The sequence below is a fragment of the Eumetopias jubatus genome, unplaced genomic scaffold (genome assembly GCF_037043125.1).
Source record: "Eumetopias jubatus isolate StellerSeaLion01/CBP00866 unplaced genomic scaffold, mEumJub1_p1.0 scaffold_4, whole genome shotgun sequence".
Classification (NCBI taxonomy): Eukaryota; Metazoa; Chordata; class Mammalia; order Carnivora; family Otariidae; genus Eumetopias; species Eumetopias jubatus.
Genome location: NW_028274810.1, coordinates 8,544,726 through 8,567,055, shown reverse-complemented (window position 1 = coordinate 8,567,055; position 22,330 = coordinate 8,544,726). Strand labels below are relative to the sequence as shown.

Genomic DNA, 22,330 nt, shown 5'->3' with positions numbered 1-22,330 from the left:
TAGACGTGCTGGCCAGTAGGGGCAAGTCTGTCCCGGACAGGACATACGGTCGCCCTGGGTGGGAGGTGGAATCCAGGACCTCCGAGGTGCCGTGAGCAGCCCCATGACAGCTGGAATATTGGGAGGATCGCTTATGGAAAAGAGGAGAGGAGAGCGTGGAGTCCGTGTAATCAGGATCCAGCCCCTCCTGAGGAATTTATACTCAGCTTTTGGTTCTTCCCTTTGCCAGGTCCCTTTGCTACTGCACCAGAAGCAGGCATTGGCCTGGTTGCTCTGGCGGGAAAGTCAGAAGCCACACGGAGGAATTCTCGGTGAGTCTGGTGTTATGTTAAGAGCCACCATGCGTATTGTTTCATTTGATCCTGTCAACAGCTCTGGGATGGGCACTCCACTGCCCCCCCTTGTACAGATGACGAAACTGAGGTGCAGGATGGTAAAGCAACATAGTCGAGTATAGAGCTGTAGGATCGGTCAGGTCGTGGCTGCAGGCGGTAGAACCTGACTGTGGCTAATTAAGCAGAGGGTGAGTTCATTCTCTGGTGGCACAGAGAGTCTCTGGGAGGGGTGGAGAGCCAGGCTGGAGGCCAGACGTCTAGGAGCAAGGCCAAAGCCAAGTAAGAACCTGAGTGTCTTGTGGGAACTGTCATGGCTGCTTTGCTCCATCAGACTCTAAAGGAAAGTGTGGCCACCCCAAAGTCAGAGACTCCTGTCTCCACCCCTTCCTGCTTCCTGAAATCCTGAAAAAGGATTTCACAGGGAGCCTCTTTTCTCAAGTTGCTTGCATCTGAATTGAGCTCTTGTGTGAGTATGTGTGTTCTCCAGAGCCAAGGCACACTGCCAGGGCCTTAGGTGCAGGGAACCCTAGAAAGCCAGTGTTCTGTGTTCTGCTTTGGAGACTCATTGAACTAAAATTTTCCAAGGTGCTCAGCTTCTAGAAAACATGACAGATGGCCACAATGGCTAGTGAGTGGCCGTGATGGGGCTCCCCAGGACCACCTCCAGGGTCGATGATTTGCGAGGAGGATGCACAGCATATAGTCATACTCATGGCTAGGATTTATTAACAAAATAAAAACATAAAATTATTCTGATGTGTTGTAAGTTGAAATCTGCAAAGGGAAAAGGCCCACGGGACAAAGTTCAGGGGACACCAGGTGGAAGCTTCCAGAGGCCTTTCGCAGTGAAGTCACACATGGAAGATGTTGCCAAGCGGCGGAGTTTGGGCCCCAGGTGTTTACTGGGAGCTGCTCACAGTGGCGGCTTCAGGCCTGGTCGGTCCTGAAATGCCAGGCTTCCAAAAGGAAAGCAGATGTTCAGCATAAACCATAGTGTTTGTGCACACAGTGTAGGCACAGTGAGCCACTCTTAGAAGTTCTGAAAGTGACGGGAACCCTGCTTGAATTGGAGTTCCCAGGTGCCAGTCCAGGGCCAACCCTGTCAGCAGGCCTTCCCGAGGATGGTGGTGAGGCCGGCTGTGTTAACTCCTTATCTGCATAGTCACAGGGCCAGAATTTGAACCAGAATCCACGCTGTGAAATTTTACTTCTGCTTATGTCAGAATGATTATTGAAACTGTTAGAGTGAGGATGACAATATTTTATAGGGTACAAATAGGAAATTCAATGAGGGAAGTTCAGTGATCGGCACAATGACAGTACCTGAGAAATGTTAGTTTATGCCCCTCTTTGATGAACAAGTTAAGGGAATGGAGGACTGTTTTGAATTAACTCCATCTACTGGCTCTTTCTGCTTTGGGGGAGTGAAAAATTAAAAAACTGGGCAGTATCACCAAACTGAGACTGATACCAGGGAATGCACTAGATAAGTAACAATACAACGTGAACACTAGAACAAGGTCTAAATAATAAGCTTTAAGTTTTGCAAAAGTCACAGTAAATGTCTTTGATCTGGAAAATGAGGAGCGGGGGCCAGGGTTCCTCTTCGTACACAGAGTCGAGGATTTGTTAGGGTCGGAAAGAATAGTGCCTAGACCAGCAGCAGTAAGTAAGGGCCAAGGTCTGCCTGTGGTTTCTTCTCTTGAAGTGGAGGTGATTCTTTGCCTTAAGTGATAAACTCTCTGACTTTGGTTTTCCTTTTCCAGCGGATGATATGGGATTAGGGAAGACCCTGACAATGATTGCACTCATCCTGACCCAGAAGAATCAAGAGAAGAGCAAACAAGAGGACAAAAACACGGCATTGACTTGGCTTTCCAGAGATGGTATACAAATGCCCTCATAGCCTCTTATTTCCTGAATTGTCTGAGCCAGCAGAGAGTGGACATGTTTAAGCGATGAGAGAATACTTCTGGTCATATGTCATTAATTTATTAGAAAACCAGTGTTAGACTCTGTCCTGTGGCATCATTTCTGATGCTGACTCTGCTCATTACCAGTGATCGTTTCCCCTTTTGCTATAAACTTAGCCTGACCTGCGATTAGAAAAAAGTGTATAGAGAAAGCCAAGGCTCTGGAATGGCTCTGATGAAGATTTGTGTTAACATTGAGGACACAGGTACAGGGTTGGGCCAAATTAGTAATTTTTTTAAGGAAGGTCTGTCCCAACCTCCGATTTTAGCCACCATAGCAGAAGCTGTTTCTAAGTTTTCTGAAATTCCGTAAGTTTCCCAATTCTAGACAATATCTGTCTCACCACAACCTCTGTTGTTAGGATAAAATAACTGCCCAGGTACTTTAAAGGTCCTACATGTAACGTGTCGGCAACCCCACATCACGCGTGAGTTGCCAGGTATGCAAGCACATGACTCAGTTGGTAGGCCAGGTGCAGATCTGGCTGTCCGCTCCCCAGGCCTCTCCTGAGCACGGGGGCAGCTGGGCCCTGTGCCTCCGGGTGCAGCAGTGACCTGCTGTGTGCAGAGCAAAGAGATGGGGGAGGAGGGGCAGTGGTACGAGTACTCCGTCACTAACCGGCTCCCCCGTAATTTTTGCCTGTCTTAGGGGTTTTGTACTTATATTGTAATGGGGATGTAATTAAGTTATGCTTTTCAGAAAAAAGTAATAACACGCCCCTGTAACAAATCAACTCAGGACGAGGTAGGAAATGATCTCGCTTCTACCTCTTGACCACTGTGGAAACACATTGGTTTTTTTTAGACTGAGACCCCATACTGCGCCCTTTCCCTCTTTAGCCACTCTCTCTGTCTGACCTTTGTACAGGGGAAGATAAAGAAGTGTTTTGAGTTAAAAGACCCACCCCTTTCATTTCCCATTCTATTCTATGCTGTGTGTGGAAATAGGAGCAGCAGTTTGTTAAAAATAGTGATTGAAGGAATAAAAGTCAAGAAGAAGGGGAGGTACCTTTAAGGAGTTAAAGACTGTTTGATGAGAGCCATGAGGTGTTGATTTTTTTCCCCTCAAGACTCCTGTGAGTTCACTTCCCATGGAACGCTGATCGTCTGTCCTGCCTCCCTGATTCATCACTGGAAAAACGAGGTGATGAAACGTGTGAGCAACAACACGCTAAGAGTCTATCTCTATCATGGGCCCAGTCGGGATCAGCGTGCAAAAGTGTAAGTGCGGAAATGCGGCAGTCGGTGAGAGCCCTCAGCCTCTTGGCTTGAGTGGCCGTATTGGCCTTCCCTCTTCTCCCTGAGCGCTCACGTAGTCGGGACTAATGATAACGTGTGAAGACCGAAGGCACTGTCGTCACCCAGCATCCTTCACCTGTGCTAAGGGATGCATCTTTGAAGACAGTGGTGTTCTTTTGCTGTATCCTTGCTACCATCCTCAACAAGAGCTGCCGTGTGAGGTAGCCTGAGATGCCCGAGCTGTCAGCTAGGGAGCCCTGGCACGTGACGGTCTGCCATGGTTATTTCATTCTTGTTGAATTTCTGATTCCAATTTCATGTTCTTTTTCCGTTCGTGTGAATGCAACCAGCCTAGCCTTACAGAGCATCTTGGTAGAATGTTAATGATTAGTTGGTATAGACTGGCTGTGTTTTTCATATAGGAACCATCTAAGAAGTTTTCTTTTTTTTTTTAAGATTTTATTTATTTATTTGACAGAGACACAGCGAGAGAGAGAACATAAGCAGGGGGAGTGGGAGAGGGAGAAGCAGGCCTCTCGCGGAGCAGGGAGCCCGATGTGGGGCTCGATCCCACTGACCTGAGCCGAAGGCGGACGCTTAACGACTGAGCCCCCCAGGTGCCCCTCTAAGAAGTTTTCGATTCAAGAGTTTAGGATTAGACCTAGTTGAATTCCTGAGGGGGTAGGATCAGGAAGGTGGGAGGAAAATGTTTCCCCAGATGGTAATTTTAGTCCTAGTCTTTGCCTTTTGGTTTTAAAGGATTTTTTTGGTTTTTAAGATTTTATTTTTATGTAATCTCTACACCCAACGTAGGGCTCGAACTTCCATCCCCAAGATCGAGGGTCACATGCTCCACCGACTGAGCCAGCTGGACGCCCCTAAAGGAATTGTTTTTTGTTCCTAATTGTGATGAGATGGTCTGGGTTGAATATTTGCTGATCTAGTCAAGAAGACAGTTGTTTCTGCTTCTAAATAATCCCCCCAACCTGTCATATTGGATATTTCATCTCCTAAAGAACAGAGCAGTAGTCTTTCAGGGGTGAGTTGCGAAATTGGGGTCCCTCAGTCTTACACCCACTCTCACGAGTGAGGGTCGCTTTAGCAGACTGAAGGTGTCAGGGCATCAGTGACAGGCCTGTGTGCCTTCTCCAGCAGAGTACTGTCAGTGGCTGGCCTTTGTTCTAGATAGTTTTTTTAAAAGACTTTATTTATTTATTTATTTGAGAGAGTGAGAACGAGCAGGGGGCAGGGGCAAAAGGAGAGGGGGAGGCAGACTCCCCACTGAGCAGGGAGCCTGACTCAGGGCTCGATCCCAGGCCCCTGAGATCATGACCCGAGCCGAAGGCAGATGCATAACCGACTGAGCCACCCAGATGCCCCTGTTCTGGATAGTTATTAGAAATACATTGCACCTTACTTGATTGGCACTTCAGTCATACCTGGTTTGGTATTCAGAATAAACTCGTTGACTGATTGGAATCATTCTTAATCCTTCTCTGTATGATGCTGAGTCAATGTGTAGACGGTGCTCCCTCTGAATTGGGCGCATCATTTTTATCAAAAAAGTATTTCTGGACCTTCTCCCAGATGCACAGTGTTAAGTTTCATTGGAAAAAAGATTTGTGCTTTTTGTTAAGAATCTTTACACGTGAAGGGTATATAGGCAAGGTAAACTCAAAGCATACAGAATGTTTATTTTACCCAGATGTCAAGGCTGGATTAATGGGTTTTCAGAAATCCGTTATAGAATGATAAAGCAAAAGATCAGATCTAGATGAACAATGCTTTGAGGGTTTCTTACTTCCCTGGGACTTCAGCATCAATCTAGCTCTCAAATCATCACTAAATGTTAATTCCCAGCCCTGCCCTACTTCTGTCGTTGCCAGATCCTTTCCAGCTTTATATGACTCCAGCCAGAGATTTTTCTCTCTGACTCATGGGATGGGAACAGGGAGGCCGTTTAGCTGTAGTAAGCAGACTATAAAAATGATCAGACGTAAGGCAAGTGAGTAAAATTTCCCTCTCCCAAACTATGTATGTGTGGATTAAGGACATGAATTAATGAGTTCTGCCGACTGTCCCTCCAGTGCAGGCATTTTTATAAAGGGATCACCTCCAGCTCCCCTGTCAGTCTTGGAGGGATTGCTTACTGTTTGCCTTGTGTCCTGTTGGTGCAGCCTCTCTACCTATGACGTCGTGATCACTACCTATAACCTTCTGGCCAAGGAGATTCCCACACAGAAAGAAGAGGGGGTGATCCCCTGTGCAAACCCCGGTGTGGGGAAGGTGAGTCTGCGAGCCGCACCTCATTATCTACCCGAGTCTTTCTACCACATCACACACAGCAGAGGTACCTTCCTGTGAGGTCAGGAATGGCCTGAACATTCCACCTGTGGAGATGGAAAGTTCTTTCCCCTCTTCCTTCCCTTTTAGTCTAGACAGACGTTCGTCGGGGATAAAGGTTGAGGTTTGGCACAATATTCCGTTGTTGTGTAGAATGAATGTTAAGGACGTTGCGGTAGTAGTGGTGCTTGTCCCATGACCGTGGGAAGCCCCACCGGTTGCAGTGTTTATCTCAGAGTCTTCCGGGTATACTCTTAGGATATTTTTTATATTTAATGAGAAGACTAATATTTTAGTACGAGTATTTTTGTGTTGAAGCCTATGATTGCCTGCCTCTCTTCAGCCTCCCAGGGAAAAGAGGTTGCAAACAATGAGGCCACAAAGGGGCTCGAGGCTAAACGCTAACCGGGTGAAAACTCTGGGTGTTTGCTAGGGCGTCCGGGGTCGTCTCAGTTACTCAGTGTAAGGCTTTATTGCCCAGTTACCGTGGGGCGTTTTTCTCCTGAAAATATAGTGCCGTTCCCAGAACGAATCTTTTGCATGTTCTCATTTTTCGTCCAATTTCCGTTTTTGGGGAAATCTCTCGAATGCTGCTCTGGTCAGACCAACCCTGACTTCTTGTTGATAATGAACTGTTCAGATTCCTCAGTGGTTCCTCATTGCTTTCAGGATAAAACCGTAGTTCCGTTCCATGAGGTCTGAGGCTTTTTATGACCTCACCCTGCTTGCGCGTGTCTCGTCCCCTACGCCCCAGCCCTCCCTGTGGCAGTGCGTGGCAGTACCAGGGGACGTGTACCTGCCCTGCTCTGTCATGCTGCTGGCCTTTGCATTCTCTCTGAATGGAAGGCTTTGCCTCCATGCCTTTTCCAGGTGAATTTGTTTTGTTTTTTTTTCACCTGCTTCAAGAATCCTTTAATCCTTTGGTTAAATGCCCCTCCTAGCACCTTGTGCTTACTCATGTCATAGCCCTCCACACGCTGAGCCAGTACTGAGTACTATGCGCCACCTGCTATTTCAGGTATTAGGGATACAGCAGTGAACAACACGGACTAGGGTCCTCCAGCATGTATCGGATTATCCAGTGGGACATAGTATATAAACATCATACTGTATTTAAGCTTTCTGCTTGTTTTTCTTCCCGCTACATTGTGAGCTCCTTAAGGCTAGGAACTGTCCTTTATGTCTGATTTTGCGTCTTATGTTATAAAAGTAGACTTGCAGTAAATTTTTAGTGAATTTTTGTCAATTTAGTTAATACTTTATTGAAACGAGCGAATTTCCAGGCTCGACACCTAGCGCAGTCCTGACCCACGGCTGTTGCTCACTTTTGAGTTTTAATTTGAAAACTCCAGTTAAAAGATTTTACTCTTAAGTGTCCTTTTTTTTGTTTTAGTTTTAATTTTTTTATTTCTTAAGATTTCATTTATTTGACAGAGAGATAGCAAGAGCAGGAACACAAGCCGGGGGAGTGGGAGTGGGAGAGGGAGAAGCAGGCCTCCCATTGAGCAGGGAGCCCGATGTGAGGTTCGATCCCAGGACCCCGGGATCATGACCTAAGCCGAAGGCAGACACTTAACGGCCGAGCCACCCAGGCGCCCCTAAGTGTCTTTTTTTTTTAAATTAAGGATTTATTTATTTATTTGAGAGAGAGAGTGCTTGAGCAGGAGCAGGAGGGGCAGAGGGAGAGAGGAATTCAGGCAGACTCCTGATGTGGAGCTTGATCTCATAACCCTGAGATCACAACCTGAGCAGAAACCAAGAGTCAGAGGCTTAACCAACTGCACCACCCAGGCGCCCCTACTCTTAAGCATCTTAAACTCCAAGATTGGGGTTCTCGAGTCGACTTGTTTCTACCCACTGAGAGTCTCCACTTTTGGTTTCTTCAGCTTCATTCTCATTTCAGTATACCTGATCTAAGCCCTAAACTGGACGGAAAGCGTGGATTCTCAATACTTGTTCATTATTTCCCCATCTCTTCTTGAAGACATGTACATTTTCCCATACTTTTGATGATGTCGCTTGGGTTTCTTCCAGGATAGTGCAAAAACGCCTTTGCTTCGAATAGTCTGGGCTCGAATCATATTGGATGAAGCTCACTGTGTGAGGAACCCGCGAGTGCAGACTTCCATGGCTGTGTGCAGGCTCCAAGCCCAGGCCCGTTGGGCTGTCACTGGAACCCCCATTCAGAACACCTTGTTGGACATGTATTCACTGCTCAAGTGAGTAGAACTCCTCAGCATTATGTAAATGTGAACCGAGTCAGTTAACCCTTCATCATTATTCCTTATCATGACAAACCTCCAGAGTGTGCCAGATTATCTCGTGTAGTGGATGGCAAGCTTCTCGACCTTTAAAGGGCAAAAGAATTCATATTTATGAGAAGATAATCAGTTGATGGACTGGCAGATACAGGACTGTGATTACATCCAGCCCCTATATATGGAAAAATATAGGACAGATTAAAGTGAAACAAAAGTCCTCTTTCTTCGGTACGGTGAATGTCTTGGGCTTTTTCTGTTTTAAGGCATATGGCCTAGGGTCAGGCCTACTATTTATTCGAAGCAAACAGAAAAGAATGCTGATTTTAAAGCGCTTGCTTTTATTCAAGTAAGCCCATAAGAGGATATGGAATTTCTTTGCCGGCCTTTGAAGCTTTAGGAATAAATTCCAGCTATTGGTTATATGTCCTGTTGTGACGATACAGATATTGTTAATGGGAAAATTCACATTTTGTAATGTGATTTTGTTACCAACTTAGATTCTTTTGATGTGTCTTGCAGAGCTTTGCTATGAAATTCACTGTTAAAAAATGAATGACGGATGTAACAGAAAACTTGGATTTGTTTCTCATCTCCTGTGTTTCCTTGGACCCTTATTTACTCCTTGAACCATTCTCCAATTCTTCTTTCCTACTCTCTGTCTTCTTCCTCAACAAAAAAAGATTTCTCCGTTGCTCTCCATTCGATGATTTCCAGCTGTGGAAGAGCCAGGTTGACAATGGTTCAAAGAAGGGAGGAGAACGGTTAAATATTTTAACCAAGAGCCTTTTGCTGAGGAGAACAAAAGACCAGCTGGACTCCACAGGCCAGCCCTTGGTAATCTCGTTTATACTTGTCCCTGGGGGAGGCCAGGGAAGGAGACTGACATGTCCTCAGTTTGGCTTGAATAGGCTTCTGCTTTGCTCGGGAGCCTCTGAGTGTCCCATCTCCCTGTGAGGGGGCCCTAAGTGACCATGTGTCACAGCCATCCTGTTTTTAAGGCAGGTGGGAGAGCTGTCCAGGGCTTGACTAGGTTTCCAGTGTCCGCTGTGGGGAATGTGCTCTGTAATGCCCAGGTCATTTGTCTGAGTTCACCAGCTGATTTCTTCTACTCCTCCAGGTGATGCTGCCCCAGCGTAAATTTCAAGTGCACCATTTAAAGCTTTCTGAAGATGAAGAGAATGTTTACAGTGTTCTTTTGGCAAGATCAAGGTGTGTGCAGTAAGGAAGCACCTCACATTTATTGTTGTGTGATTCCTGTCCTTGCTTGGGAGTGATTTAAGGGTCAGGTTTCCTCAGACTACATTTATAGTGTTATTGATGACTTGGATGTCCACGTTCCTTCTTCTGTTTGTTTGTTTGTTTGTTTGTTTGTTTTGGTTTTTAAATGCCCCTTTCTCCTCACCCGCTCCCTGGCGTATCTCTGTCTTGTATACACACTGAATCTGTTCTTCATTGGCTTCCTGGTGTAGAAGCCAAACAGTGTGGTTGCTGTACACCAGGTGTGTCTGGTCCTGTGGGGCCATATTGGGAAAGAACATCTCTTTGACCTTTGACTTGCGACTCAGCATCTCATTGGAACTTAAAACAACAAACTGTTCTATAATCCTTCTTGTCACATGTTCTTTGTACTTTCTCTAAGCCTCTTGTCCTTCCTGAAATTCCAGATTTACCCTCTCCCACTTGGTACTTCTCACTTCCAATGTGAATATTTTTTTTTCTCTTTGTAAACCTAATGTAATATTATTGTATTTATTGATAAATATAAACCAATACTAATTAACATTACAATAATGTGTTATAAGTTAATAGTAAGTTGTCATCAAACATGGTATTTGTACTATTAATATGTTTATTGACAATTAAAAAATGATTTGGCTTTTAGAATAATTACTTTCCATTACCTTTGGCCAGTGCTTGCCATGAGCCTGACTTTATTTAATAAGTCTTAGTCAAGATCCTACTGCAAGCACAGTTAAGCAGTGACCCCTGGTAAACCTCTTTGGTCTTAGCAAACATTACATGTGCATTTTCTCTTGATCTGAGGCAGGTCAGCTCTGCGATCCTATCTAAAAGGGTGTGAAGGTGGGGGCAACCAATCTGGAAGAAGCCCTGATAATCCATTCAGTAAAGGTAAGCGGTGGACACTCAGAGGTACATACAAGTAACGAAGATGTGGATTTAGATCTGGTAAAATTACGGCTACAGGACGTTAGGAATGCTTGGTATCAGAGACTTGACCTTAGCTAGGAACCTCAGACCAAAGTAAAATAAGCTGATCTGCCATCGCCAGACCTGGTGATCTAAACTTCTTGTAAGTTACTCTTGAAATCCGAGTTATTAAAACGCAGCTAGGCCCGTAAAGAAGACCACTATTTCGTTTGGCTTCCTTGATAGAGAGGTCAGTTAGAGCTATATTATTGAATCGCAGATCAGAGAAGGTCAAAACGGCCTCTTTTCAGTTTGTGATTCTTCCCCATATTTCTGTTTTAAACCCTGTCCTGTTTCCTGTGGTTTGTGTTCCTTCGTGGAAGTGGCCCAGGAGTTTGCTGGGCCCCGGGGGGTGGCAGACTCGCAGAGATCCAGCACCCCCCACGTACTGTTGACCCAGTTGCTGAGACTTCGCCAGTGTTGCTGTCACCTGTCTCTCCTGAAATCGGTAAGAAGAACCCTTCGTGCGCTCCCCCACAGTGGCTGCCAGGTCCATTTCAGTCCTCTGTCACTGGGGTCCAGCCTGTCCGGTCAAGGGGAATGGTGTTTTGGGGTGTCTCTGTGTTCTGGTTGGGGCAGAGAAGAGGAAGCTTCTTAATTTTACTTTATATTAGTTTTTATTGATCTTGAGCTAATTCCCACAGGGTTGAGAACAGCTTTTATTGTTTTTGTTTTTGTAAATAAACTTTATTTTAGAATGGAAAATGTCGTTTTGTTAAACCGTTCATAAATACTTTGGTATTTTAGGATGTCATAAAGCCAATTTAGCTACTAGTTTTTTCTGCCTTCAGGCAGTATTGGGGCTTTTAAGGCTAGTCATGAAAACTCAGTTGGAACTTACGCAATTGGAAAAGTTGCCTTTGCGTTGGATAGAGGCACATCCATAATTAAGATGAGCCTGTTAACTCGTTTTGAGGAGCTGTGGTAATGTGTTTTGATTATCAATAGCTTAATTAACTGTACTGCTTTAGCTTGGGAAAACAGGATGATCATGTAATCTGTCTGGCAAATCTCTCAGAAGTTCCATCATTTGATTTATCTTTCATCTGGTGAAAAACTTGCAAGATTATATTTTAATCAGTTTCTCTGAGGAGATACGATGAATTACAAGACATTTTGCTGTGTGAAATGTTAAACAATTCGCACTTCATTGGCAAATAACGTGTCTTGCTGCCTCAACTGCCCACCTGCCCCCCTGCCCCCTTCCTGTATTCTCTTCAGGCCCTGGACCCCGCAGAACTGAAAAGTGAGGGCCTTGCCCTTTCTCTGGAAGAGGAGCTCAGTGCTATGACGTTGTCTGAACTCTGTGACACGGAGTCGTCTCCCCTCATTTCCCTTAATGGTGAACAGTTCAAAGCAGAGCTTTTTGAGAACACAAGAGCGAGCAGCAAGGTACTTTTGTCACCTCTGTTCTGATAGAAAAACTTGGATGTCCTCACACATTTTCCGTGTGTGAGTGCAACACGTTTGTCCAAGCGTGTACAGCCGGTGCATGACAGGGCTAGAACTGTGAGATTTGAGCTGGTGCAATTCCCCCTTCCAGCCTTAAATTCTCATGTTATTTCACGAATAAAACGAGTCTTATTACATAGTGGGCTTTCAGAGAGTGATTTGGGCCAGCCCCGGCAGCAAGGCAGATTGTCTATCATGGATCGCTGGGAAAGTTGCTTATCAGGTTTACACCAGCAACAGGGCCTCAGTGAATGAGGAATTTGTTGCGGGAAAGCTTTAAAGAAAAACAGCAAAGGCTTGACCCCAGAGACTGTGTAATACATCTGAGTGCCAATTGCTTGGACTTGTTGAAAGGCATCCATCTGTGAGTATTATTTCCTAAATTGCCTTCTATCTTCGTTAGTCATTTTGTTCTATTTTCATTAAAGCTTTTCAAGGCTGAAGCGTTGTAGTAGAGGAAGGCTGAAGTGTGCTGTAACTTGAGTCCTGCCTTTCTGTTGGCTGGTTTGGAGTATACGCCATTAGTCTGTGTGCCCTGAGAGTGGGGCTAGGCTCTCTCAGCTGCTGTGTGAAGCTGCCGTTCCCAGCCTCAACCTCTCTCCAGAGGCGCTTTTTTTTTTTTTAATGTAACTAGAAATGAGGTCACTGCCAACGGAATGGTGTTACTTAAGAATTACTTTAATTAAATTTTCAAAATATTACCGAGGTCTTTACCACTAGTAACTGAGAGAAACCTAGGAAGAACACCATATGTGGACAAACTTCATGTCGTTGTAGCACCTTTAGAGTTAACTACTGGGTTAAAACTTAGAGTCCTCATAATTTGTGTGCCTCATCTAATACTTGGGTGATATTTATTCACAGGGCTTTTTAATGCGAGCCCGTTAATAGTGGTTCAAACCATTTAAGGTTCTTTCGCGCAGGGAAGGGAGTTTTGGCAGCACACACCTAAACTCATGCAGAATGTTCCTGGAATTTGACCCCAGCTCATGGACCGTGAGTCCGGCTCTTTCACTGAAAGTATTCTCAAAATCCCCATGGCCAGCTTTTTCGTGTGGCAGTCCGAGCACTTAACACAACCCAAGTCGCCAAGACACCAGGTGCTTCATGTACCTGCTTTCTTTCTCCCTGTGAATTCAGAATGGTCCAGAATGGTCCGTCCTCACTTCCTGTCCAGCACATTTGTTGAGAAGGCAGCCTCACGGGTGGTGGGGGCCTCTGGAGGTGAGCACTCGAACAGGGCAGTGCGGGACATAAGCACGGAGGGCACCTCAGGGTTCATCTGGGGCAGCCCCCTGTTTCAGCAATGAGGCATCCGCGCTCTTCACCACGAGTCCCGAAGGGGTACAGCAGAAGAGCTCTCTTCATCTCCTGATTGCTGGTCCTTTCCTTTCTCGTCCACCATCCTGGGGATGAACTCCAGGGCCCGTAGAGGCTTCCAAAAGGTCATTTGCATTAGCAATTGGGAGGGATGAATCCAGCTGCTCTCCCAGCTCGTGCTCATGTGTTCTTACCAACCGTTCCCTGTGGACTCAAATGTGCTCTGAGGGGGTTTGATAAATGCCCAGAGAGCTTTTGGGGGAAGCCTTAGCAAGTATCGCTCAGACTGGGTGGGCCCTCTTCTTCAACAGCCTGTGGAGCAGGCCCTAAACTGGGTAAAGCTCTTTCACTTTCTCTTTCTGCAAATGTTAGGATAGTACCTTCTCTGGTCTGCCTACGCGCTGGACGCTAGGGGCACGAACCAGAAACGAAGCAGTCATGTGTTGGCTCTGCTTCCTTGGAGCACCTCAAGTCATGATAGCAAGAGATGACTGATACACAGTGGGTAGTGTGAAAAAGGCCGCGATAATAGGAACCAAAGGAGCCTGAGTAGCAGGTAGGCAGTGGGCACCTAACCCATACTTTGGGGTTAGTGAGGACCTCCAGGAGTGACGTCGATCTGACATGGAAGGGTGTTCTAGGCAGAGGGGAGAGAGTGGACGAAGATGAGACAAAGCATGGCTTAGCGGAGGAGGAACTTGGGTATGACGGGAACACCATTTGAGAGGGGGGTAGTGAGCTAGGAAGCTGGAGACAGCAGCTGAGGCTGGAGCAGCGTGGAGCTGGTAGGTCATTGGCAGGAGCGTGGGCTCGATCCTCAGTGGGAAGGCCCTCCTGCCAGGGGAGGAAAATGACAGACTGGCATTTTAGAAGTAGCCCCAGGGCTGCAGAGAGGAGAGTGGCCTAGAGCGGGGTCAGACCAGAGGCAGAGAAGACACTTCAGGAGTTCAGGTGAGGGGTGATGGAGAAAAACGAATTTTCTTACCACTTACATTATACTAAATAACATTTCCCAGATTTCGTCTCTGTTGGTGGAATTGGAGGCAATCCGAAGAAATGCAGGGTCCCAAAAGAGGTAAATGTGTTATTTTGTTATCCAAGTATTGTTTGTGATGAATCAAGAAACTTTGATATTGCTGATAGTTCTAAATCTCGGCTTTTTAGAAATCCAGGACCTTGAATCCTCCTTAGCAGAAAGCACTGAGGTTACAGCGCACATTCTCTCTGATTTCTAGTTAACATATTTATGGCATTGATTGAGAAGGAAGTCCCTAGAGGATCAGAGTGAGCTAAGCATCTGGAGAAGTGTTTAAAAGTAGAGAAGCAGCTAAAGAAAAGCAAGGGAGTGACAGGTGCAAAAGGCAGGGCGAGGTGTGGTATTGGAGAGGGAGCCCCGCGGTGCTGGGAATGTTCTTGAGCTGGGTGCGTGGATCCATTCATTATTTGTTATCCTTACATGTGTGTTATGGATCTGCGTTTGTATATGTGGAATGTTTTGATTTCAAAAACTTAACCACCCTAATTAAAACATAGCAGGGGGTGTGGGGGTAGAGACGTCCCAGTGGCTTGTTGTGGCTGCCAAAGGGAGGGCGGCCCATATAGCCCTTTCCTGCAGGACCACAGATCTCCAGATAATAAGAGGCTGTGGTCCTTATTTTAGGCCGGCCACCACTTTATTGTGACGTCATTTAGCATGAGACGGATTACACTCTGGATACGAAAAACAACTGGAAGCATCCTCACCTTAAAATGTGACCCAGGCATGTGCCTCTGCCCCGCAGGGGACAGAAGGCCTTTCCTGGTCTGCATCATCTGTTCCGGGGGTTGACGTTTTGTGTTATCCTTCCTTCCAGTGTCGTGGTCTCCCAGTGGACCAGCATGCTGCAGGTTGTAGCGGGCCACCTCAGGAAGCATGGCCTGACTTACGCCACCATCAATGGCTCTGTCAACCCCAAACAGAGAATGGACTTGGTGGAGGCCTTTAACAGCTCCAGGGGCCCCCAGGTACGAGCCGGTCACACCAGAGCTCTGTCATCTGTCATTGAGATCACCTTGTTCTCAGTTACACAGCGAGTACTGCCGTGTAGCAGCGCAGTCTAAACACATTCGTTGCCTTGATCCCTCCATGTGCTTTTAATTTATTAGACATTTATGGGGGAGCGTATCGCAGAGTGCAGATATTTTAAAGAGAAGGCAGTATGAGGGCGAAAAGCAGAGCAAGAGCAGAGCTGGTTGGCTCAAGCGATCTTTGTCGGGGAGGCAAGCCTTGAAGGGTAGGTGGGAGTTTGATATGAGGAAGTGTGGGGAGACTTGGAGGGGCAGCAAGAAGGTGGAAAACACTGGTCGCCTGGGGGTGGGGGGCCAGGAAGAGCAGCAACGGCAGGGGGTGGGGGTGCAGAGACCGAGGGAGTGGACAGACTCTGGTTACTGGAAAGTTCGTTGAGCCAGGCACTCCCCCCACCCCGCCCCAACCCCAGTGCTCTAAATTGTAGCGTTTGTGTATTTTAGCAGGCAGACAGTTCGTGTTTTGGGGTTGAGTCACAGAAAAATAGGAAGTGAGAGTTTTCTTAAAGGTGAGGCGCAGGAGACTGCATCTCAGAGTTTTTTTTGACAGCGGAGGGAACTTTGATGGGAACATGGTACTTATCTGTATTGATCTTGGCCTTGAACCTGAGACGGAGGGAGAGATGTATTAGGAGATCAGATCTGTATAAAGGGAATGCTGTGCTTTCTTTTGAAGGTTATGCTAATCTCTCTCTCGGCTGGAGGTGTGGGTCTAAACCTGACTGGAGGAAACCACCTTTTTCTTCTGGATATGCACTGGTAATGACTCTGGATTTTTCTTGCATTGTCCTAGCATAGCAGCGGTGGGGGTGTGGGGCAGAGGGGTGATGGGGCCTGACTGCGTATGGTAAGGATGCTCTTTTTGTATTATGCGGATGCCTCTCCTGCATACGTGTTTACAGGTCCTGGTCTATATAGGGTGTGGGGCTGTTGATGGCCCTGAATTCCTGAGCAAGCAAGGCTTCAAATGACTGCTTAAAATAGCATTCACCTTATTGTTAATCTTACATCTGTTTCCATGGAAACTGGGAAGAAGGTTTTTTCTTGTGGCTAAGAGCTACATCACTCAGTTTTACCTCTTCAGAATACCGTATTTCATGCCATTTGTAGATGTCCAAGGAAATCTCAACCCTGGAGAAGACGGAGAAACTTTACTCCAAAAGGAAAAGGAGAAGGAATTTTCTAGTTATGTTAGGAATGCACTTAACACAAGGCCCTTGGCCATGCACATAGTGTCAACATTGGGAGCCTAACCGCAGATTTCCTGGAAATAAATGAGTTTGTGTGTTGGTAGGAGAAAAATGTCATAATTAGTCTCAGTTTGGGGTTTTCCAATTATGCCAAGCAGAGATTGCCACACATTTGTCTGATTCTCCAGGCGGCCCAGATTGACACACACAGACCATCCTGTATCATCTGCCGGGAGAATGTGTTTAGGTCTTAGGGCTCCCTGATACGTTTGAGGGAGGAAAGCAGAGTGGGAGTTAAATGCTGATTTCTGGGGGCGCCTGGCTGGCTCAGTCGGTAGGGAGGGCGTGCAACTCTTGCTCTCAGGCTTGTGGGTTCGAGACCCCTGTTGGGTGTGGAGATTACGTTAAAATCTTAAAAAAATAAAGGAACGCTGTTTTCTGAAGTGGAGATATGTTGTCCAAGATTTTAAGAAGGTAAGATGAGAAACTAGTTTGGAGTTGATAGCTTCTATAAAGAAGGAGAGAAATTGAGTTTCTTCAGTTGAATCCCGGAATATTAAAGTTGAAAAAGGTGTTCTGGGACGCCTGGGTGGCTCAGTCGGTTAAGTGTCTGCCTTCGGCTCAGGTCATGGTCCCAGGGTCCTGGGATCGAGTCCCGCAGCAGGCTCTCTGCTCAGTGGGAGTCTGCTTCTCCCTCTCCCTCTGCACCCCTCTCCCAGCTTGTTCTCTCTCTCTCTCTCTCTCTCTCTCACATAAAGAAATAAATCTTTACCCAAAAAAAAAAAAAAAAAGGAGAAAGGTGTTCCCTATCATTAGGCAGCCCTCACATTTCCAAGCAGGAATCTAAAGTACAGAGGACTGAGGTGAGGTGACTTGCCCAAATTCATCCAACTAATTAGTGACCAGATTGGAGCACTGGTTCACCTGTGTTACTTAAAAGTTGTCAGCTGATGGTGGTGCTCAGTTTCTCATTCAAGGGCAAGAAGGTATCTGACACTAACCTTTCTGGAGCCAATGTAGCCGAGGACAGGGATTTGCAAACTCTCTCTAAATATTTTAGGCCAGATGGTAACTGTTTTAGACCTTGCAGGCCACATAGGTCCCTGTCACATATTCTTCACTGTGGGTTTTTTTTTTTTTTGGATTTTTTCAACCCTTTAAACCATGACCACCATGTTTGTAGCTGCAGAGCCATCCAGAAACAGCTGCAGGTTTTAAGAGACATTTAGGAAGTAAAATGAATGGACTTGGTATGTGAAAAGGGAGTAAAGGGGAGTAAAGGCTCTGCCCAGGGGACTTTTGCCCACCCAGTCTGGGGTGTCAGCACCTTTGAGCCTTGCCTCTTTTCTCATAGGAATCCATCACTTGAAGACCAGGCCTGTGACCGAATTTACCGAGTCGGGCAGCAGAAAGATGTTGTCGTGCACAAGTAAGTAAAGGCATCCCGGGACTTAGGTCCCTTCACAAGCTTTCCTTTTGTGCAAGTCTTTCTTGGGAGGTGATTTAACAGACCGTAAAGTATTTGGTGATCACTTGACTAGTGGATGCTCCCGAGGCCCACCTCCTTGGTGCTCACAGTGCAGAAGGGAACATGAGCGATTTGGGGATGACCTTGGGGTTGGTGCCTGCAAGAGAAGAAAAGGCTTGTGTGTTAGGGCTAGGGAAGGTGCCATCCTCCCCACCCTTTATTTACTAATTTTTTGTTTTTAACTTTTAGGTTGACGTAATTTCAGACATGTAGAGAAGAATGTAAGAGTTCTTAAAAGAATAATGTCCCCCCAAAAATCTTATTTGTAAAAATAATACTAAAAACTGCTCCTATGCTATACCATGTGTATGTGTGCGTGTAGACTTTTTTCTGGACCATTTGAGAGTCAGGTGCAGCCGTGGTGCTTCTTTACCCTTAAATACTTCAAAGTGCATTTCCGTAAAATAGGGACATTCTCTTATACAACCACAGTAAAGTGCTCAAAATCAGAACGTTAACACTGGTACAATGCTGTTATCTGAGCTGTGGACTTTATTCCATTTTGCCACTTGTCCCATTGAGGTCCCTCACAGCAAAGGAAAATCCTAGAGCCTGCGTAGCCTTGAGTTCTCATGACTCTTCTGTCTCCTTTAATTTGGGACACTACCTCAGTCTTTTCTTTGTGTTTTATGACATTGACATTTTTGAAGAGCACTAGCCAGCGATTTTGTAGAATGTCCCTTTCTAATGCTACAATCCACTGTAGCAACGGACCTCTTTTTCTCCTTCCTTTTCAGGGCCAGGTTTCCTGAAGAGTTAGAAATCAATGACCGTCTTGACTTGATTACCTCTCGTATTCATTCCTCAGCCTTTCACCCCTGTGGCTCCACTGAAACCACTCTTGTTTCGGGCCATCCGTGAATTCCGGTTGGCCAGTTGCAGAGATCATGCTGGTTTCCCTGTCATGAGCTCTCACCTCACTCTGTATGCACCTCCCTTAGTAGGTCTGTCTACTCCAGGAAGTCCAAAGTCTGAACCTTCCTCCCCAAGGTCTCCAGCATCAGATCTAGATACCCAAATCCCTGCTGACTCTCTGAATCCGAGTGTGCACATAACCATTATTCATTCACTCGTGCATTCGTCTCCTTCAGCTCCTAAATCTAACACCTGTTGAGCATTCACTGTGGAGCAAGTACTGTGACATGTTCCAGGAACTCAGAATGTCACAGACTGAAGTGAGATACCGCCTCCTATCTCACGAGGCTTGGGAATTCCGCAACTATGTAAATAGTATCCCTGTATCCAGTCCTAGAGCCACAGACTAGGTTCCTTCCCTTTACTCCCTTTTCACATACCAAGTCCATTCATTTTATTTTCTAAATGTCTCTTACAATCTCCTCCTTCCCGTCTACACTGCCACCTTCCTCTTCCAAATCTAAATTTCTTACCATGATATGCAAAGCCACTCACAGTCTGGCCCCCACCATCCTCTGGAGCTTCTGCCATTGCTCTGCAACATGGTGGAGTCCTTTTGACTTATGTTCTGGCCAGACTGGACCACCTGATCTTCCTCCGACATAACCGTGTTCTAAACCCGGCCCTGATTTTTCCACATTCCTGTTCCCTGGGACGCCCTCCCTCTGTTCTGTCTGGCAAACCCTTGCTCATCCCACAAGCCACACATTACGAGTTCAGCCTTCACTAGAGCCTTCCCCGAACACTGCAGATGTTTCCTTTTACTCTTTGTGCACACTGGACATATGTCTATAGCACTTTCCAGCTTGTATGGTTGCTTATTTTCATGCCTCTCTTCCTGTGTTCCTTTTGAGAGCACAAGACTGGACTGTATGCATCTCTCCATCCTTAGACCCAGCACAGCACATGGCATATTGTAAATGCTTAGTCAGTGCTTGCTGAATGAGGCAATGACAACAGTGTCATTTCTTCAGGTGGTGAAACCTGTTTTCACTGTGAATTAGCCAAGAAATAAGACATTGTACTTAGACCAGCACACATACACCTGGCAGGAACTTGATAAGCTTTAAGGCCTGACTTGATCAGGGTTGAGCTTTTTGGGTGAAAGCTGGATCTCTGCACTTTCTTGGATAGGGATATCGTTTGCCTATTTTGGTATGTTTCCAGTTACCTTAGCTTCAGAAAAAAAAAGAAAAGTAATTGGAGTTGCATCATTTTAAACAGGCACATATTTAGTCAAGGTTGTTTGGATCTCGTAAACATGGAGTTTTTAACCAAACCTAAGACAACTTAAGTAAAGGAAGAAATCTCATGTAAAAACTAAAGCATAAATAGAAGTTTGAATATGTTATTAAATACGCTGTTTTCGGTTTCTGATTATTTGCTTAATCTGGTTTTTTTTTTTTTAGATTTATTTGTGAGGGAACAGTGGAAGAGAAGATCTTACACCTCCAAGAGAAGAAGAAAACTTTGGCTAAACAGGTCCTATCAGGATCTGGCAAAACCGTCAAGAAGCTGACTTTGGCTGACCTCAAAGTCCTTTTTGGCATCTAACTTCCTGTTTCTAGGGCTCAGGGTGGTGCAGCGGCGGGTTTGTGATAGGGTCTGGAACAGTGACCTGCACATGGATCTCTGAGCCCTCCTCGGCTTCTCATTTCACTGGCAAGCCCTAGGCCCTCCGCAGAAGGTGGCGCCATCTTACCCCCGGAATTGTGCGCCAGTGATCACGTTAACCACTTGGTTCATCGGTCAGGTGAATCAGTCGCCTTATTAAAGGGTGACTTAGAAACCAAGGAATGACTTCAGAAAAAAAGAACATGCCTTAGAGTTAGATAACTTTGGAAAATGACACCGGGGGAGCTTCAGTGAAAGCTCAAAAAGCCCTCCATTGCCTTGTTCTTCTCAGCTCAATGGGGGACCAGTGTTCCTGCCCTTTCCAATGCCGGCTCTCCCTCTCTCTGCCAGTGAGGCTGCTCCTTTTAACGTGTCTCTGGGCAGGGCAGAGAGAGGACCCTGAGGCCAAGCCTCTGCAGCTGTCTCCGGCCACACCGTTCTGCCGCACCGGCATCAGAGCAAGGAGCTGCTTGGTCCCAGAACAGACGTCTGGTATGGGTGCCCTCGTGCCATCCGGTATTGGGTATCGTTTCACTTCGTGGGGTTCCATCGCTTCCTGTTGCTAGAGTGTCATGTGCTGCCTCTGAAATAAAGTTTACTACTGGGCATTTTTTCAGTAGAGGCAGACCTCTCTTCATTGCACCTTGTAGATACTGCATTTCTTGCAACAGCATTTGCTCACTTCGTGGCCATGTACCATTTTGGTAATTTTCACAGTGTTTGCGGCTTTTTCATCATTGTTCTATTTGAATTGCTGTGATCTTATGGTAACACTTGAATAGCTGAGGAACTGAGGGATGAGCCGAGACCGTGGATTCTTGCGATGGACCCTACCCCTGGTGAAGACACTGTGAAGATTGTGGAAATGATGATGGAGGATTTAGAATATCACATAAACTTCGTTGATACAGCAGCAGGGGGGTTTGAGAGGATTGACTGTAATTTTGAAAGAAGCTCCGTGTTGTGTATTCCATGCTACAGAGAAATCATTCATGAAAGGAAGAGTCCATCGATGTGGCAAACTTCACTGTCATCTTAGTTTAAGAAATTACCGCAGCCAACCCCCTGACCAGTCAGCAACCATCGACATTGAGGCAAGACCCTCCACTGACTTGCTGGAAGCTCAGACGATGGTTAGCAATTTTAGCAATGAAAGATTCTTTTTTCAAAAAAGGTGTTTATTTGTTTAGAGAGAGAACACACGTGAACGGGGTGAGGGGCAGAGGGAGAGGGAGAGACTTTTAAGCAGACTCCGCGCTGAGCGTGGAGCCCAATGCGGGGCTTGATCCCACAACCCTGAGATCACGACCCAAGCCAAAACCAAGAGTCGGACGCCCAACCGACTGAGCCACCCAGGTGCCCCAGCAATAAAAGATTTTTTAATTAAGATATAATATTGTTTTTTAGACATACTGCTGTTACACACTTAATAGACAACAGTATAATGTAAATACGATTTTTATATGCACTGGGAGATCGTGAGATTCATTTGACTCACTGTGATATTCGCTGTATTGTGTGGAACTGAACCTGCAAAATCCAAGGTATGCCTGTATTTGCATTTTTACAAATTTACAGATTGGTAGCGTGTTTCATTCTCTCATTTAGTATTGTATCATTTAGTACCTGTATTATGGTTGGTATAATCCAATAAATGTGTGCTTGACAATGGAGCAGAGATAATGTGTGTTTGCGAACCTCCATTTCCTTTTCTTCCTGGGCACCTGGAAAGACTACATTTCCCAGTGTTCACTGCAGTTACATGGGTCCATATCACTGAGTTCTAGTCAATGGAACGAGGAGAGAGGTGATGTAAGTAATTTCTTACCTCCTCTCCAACTTTATGAGTGATTCATCACACTGTTTCTTCCCTCATTGGCCCACTAGA

General features: G+C 45.9%; 1 protein-coding gene across 1 annotated transcript in view; it reads left to right on the top strand.

Moving 5' to 3' along the window:
* TTF2 (transcription termination factor 2) overlaps positions 1-22,115 on the top strand; it is a 39,676-nt gene extending 17,561 nt beyond the window's left edge. Inside the window, exons 9-23 of the mRNA XM_028101964.2 lie at positions 230-311; positions 2,102-2,221; positions 3,379-3,529; positions 5,725-5,833; positions 7,925-8,109; positions 8,832-8,985; positions 9,269-9,360; positions 10,199-10,281; positions 10,683-10,807; positions 11,581-11,751; positions 14,148-14,206; positions 14,985-15,135; positions 15,872-15,954; positions 17,740-17,814; positions 20,238-22,115. Coding sequence (XP_027957765.1) covers positions 230-311; positions 2,102-2,221; positions 3,379-3,529; positions 5,725-5,833; positions 7,925-8,109; positions 8,832-8,985; positions 9,269-9,360; positions 10,199-10,281; positions 10,683-10,807; positions 11,581-11,751; positions 14,148-14,206; positions 14,985-15,135; positions 15,872-15,954; positions 17,740-17,814; positions 20,238-20,382 — 1,785 coding nt within the window. The 3' untranslated portion in view covers positions 20,383-22,115. The remainder of the gene's footprint in view (positions 1-229; positions 312-2,101; positions 2,222-3,378; positions 3,530-5,724; positions 5,834-7,924; positions 8,110-8,831; positions 8,986-9,268; positions 9,361-10,198; positions 10,282-10,682; positions 10,808-11,580; positions 11,752-14,147; positions 14,207-14,984; positions 15,136-15,871; positions 15,955-17,739; positions 17,815-20,237) is intronic.
* The last annotated feature ends 215 nt before the right edge of the window (positions 22,116-22,330 follow it).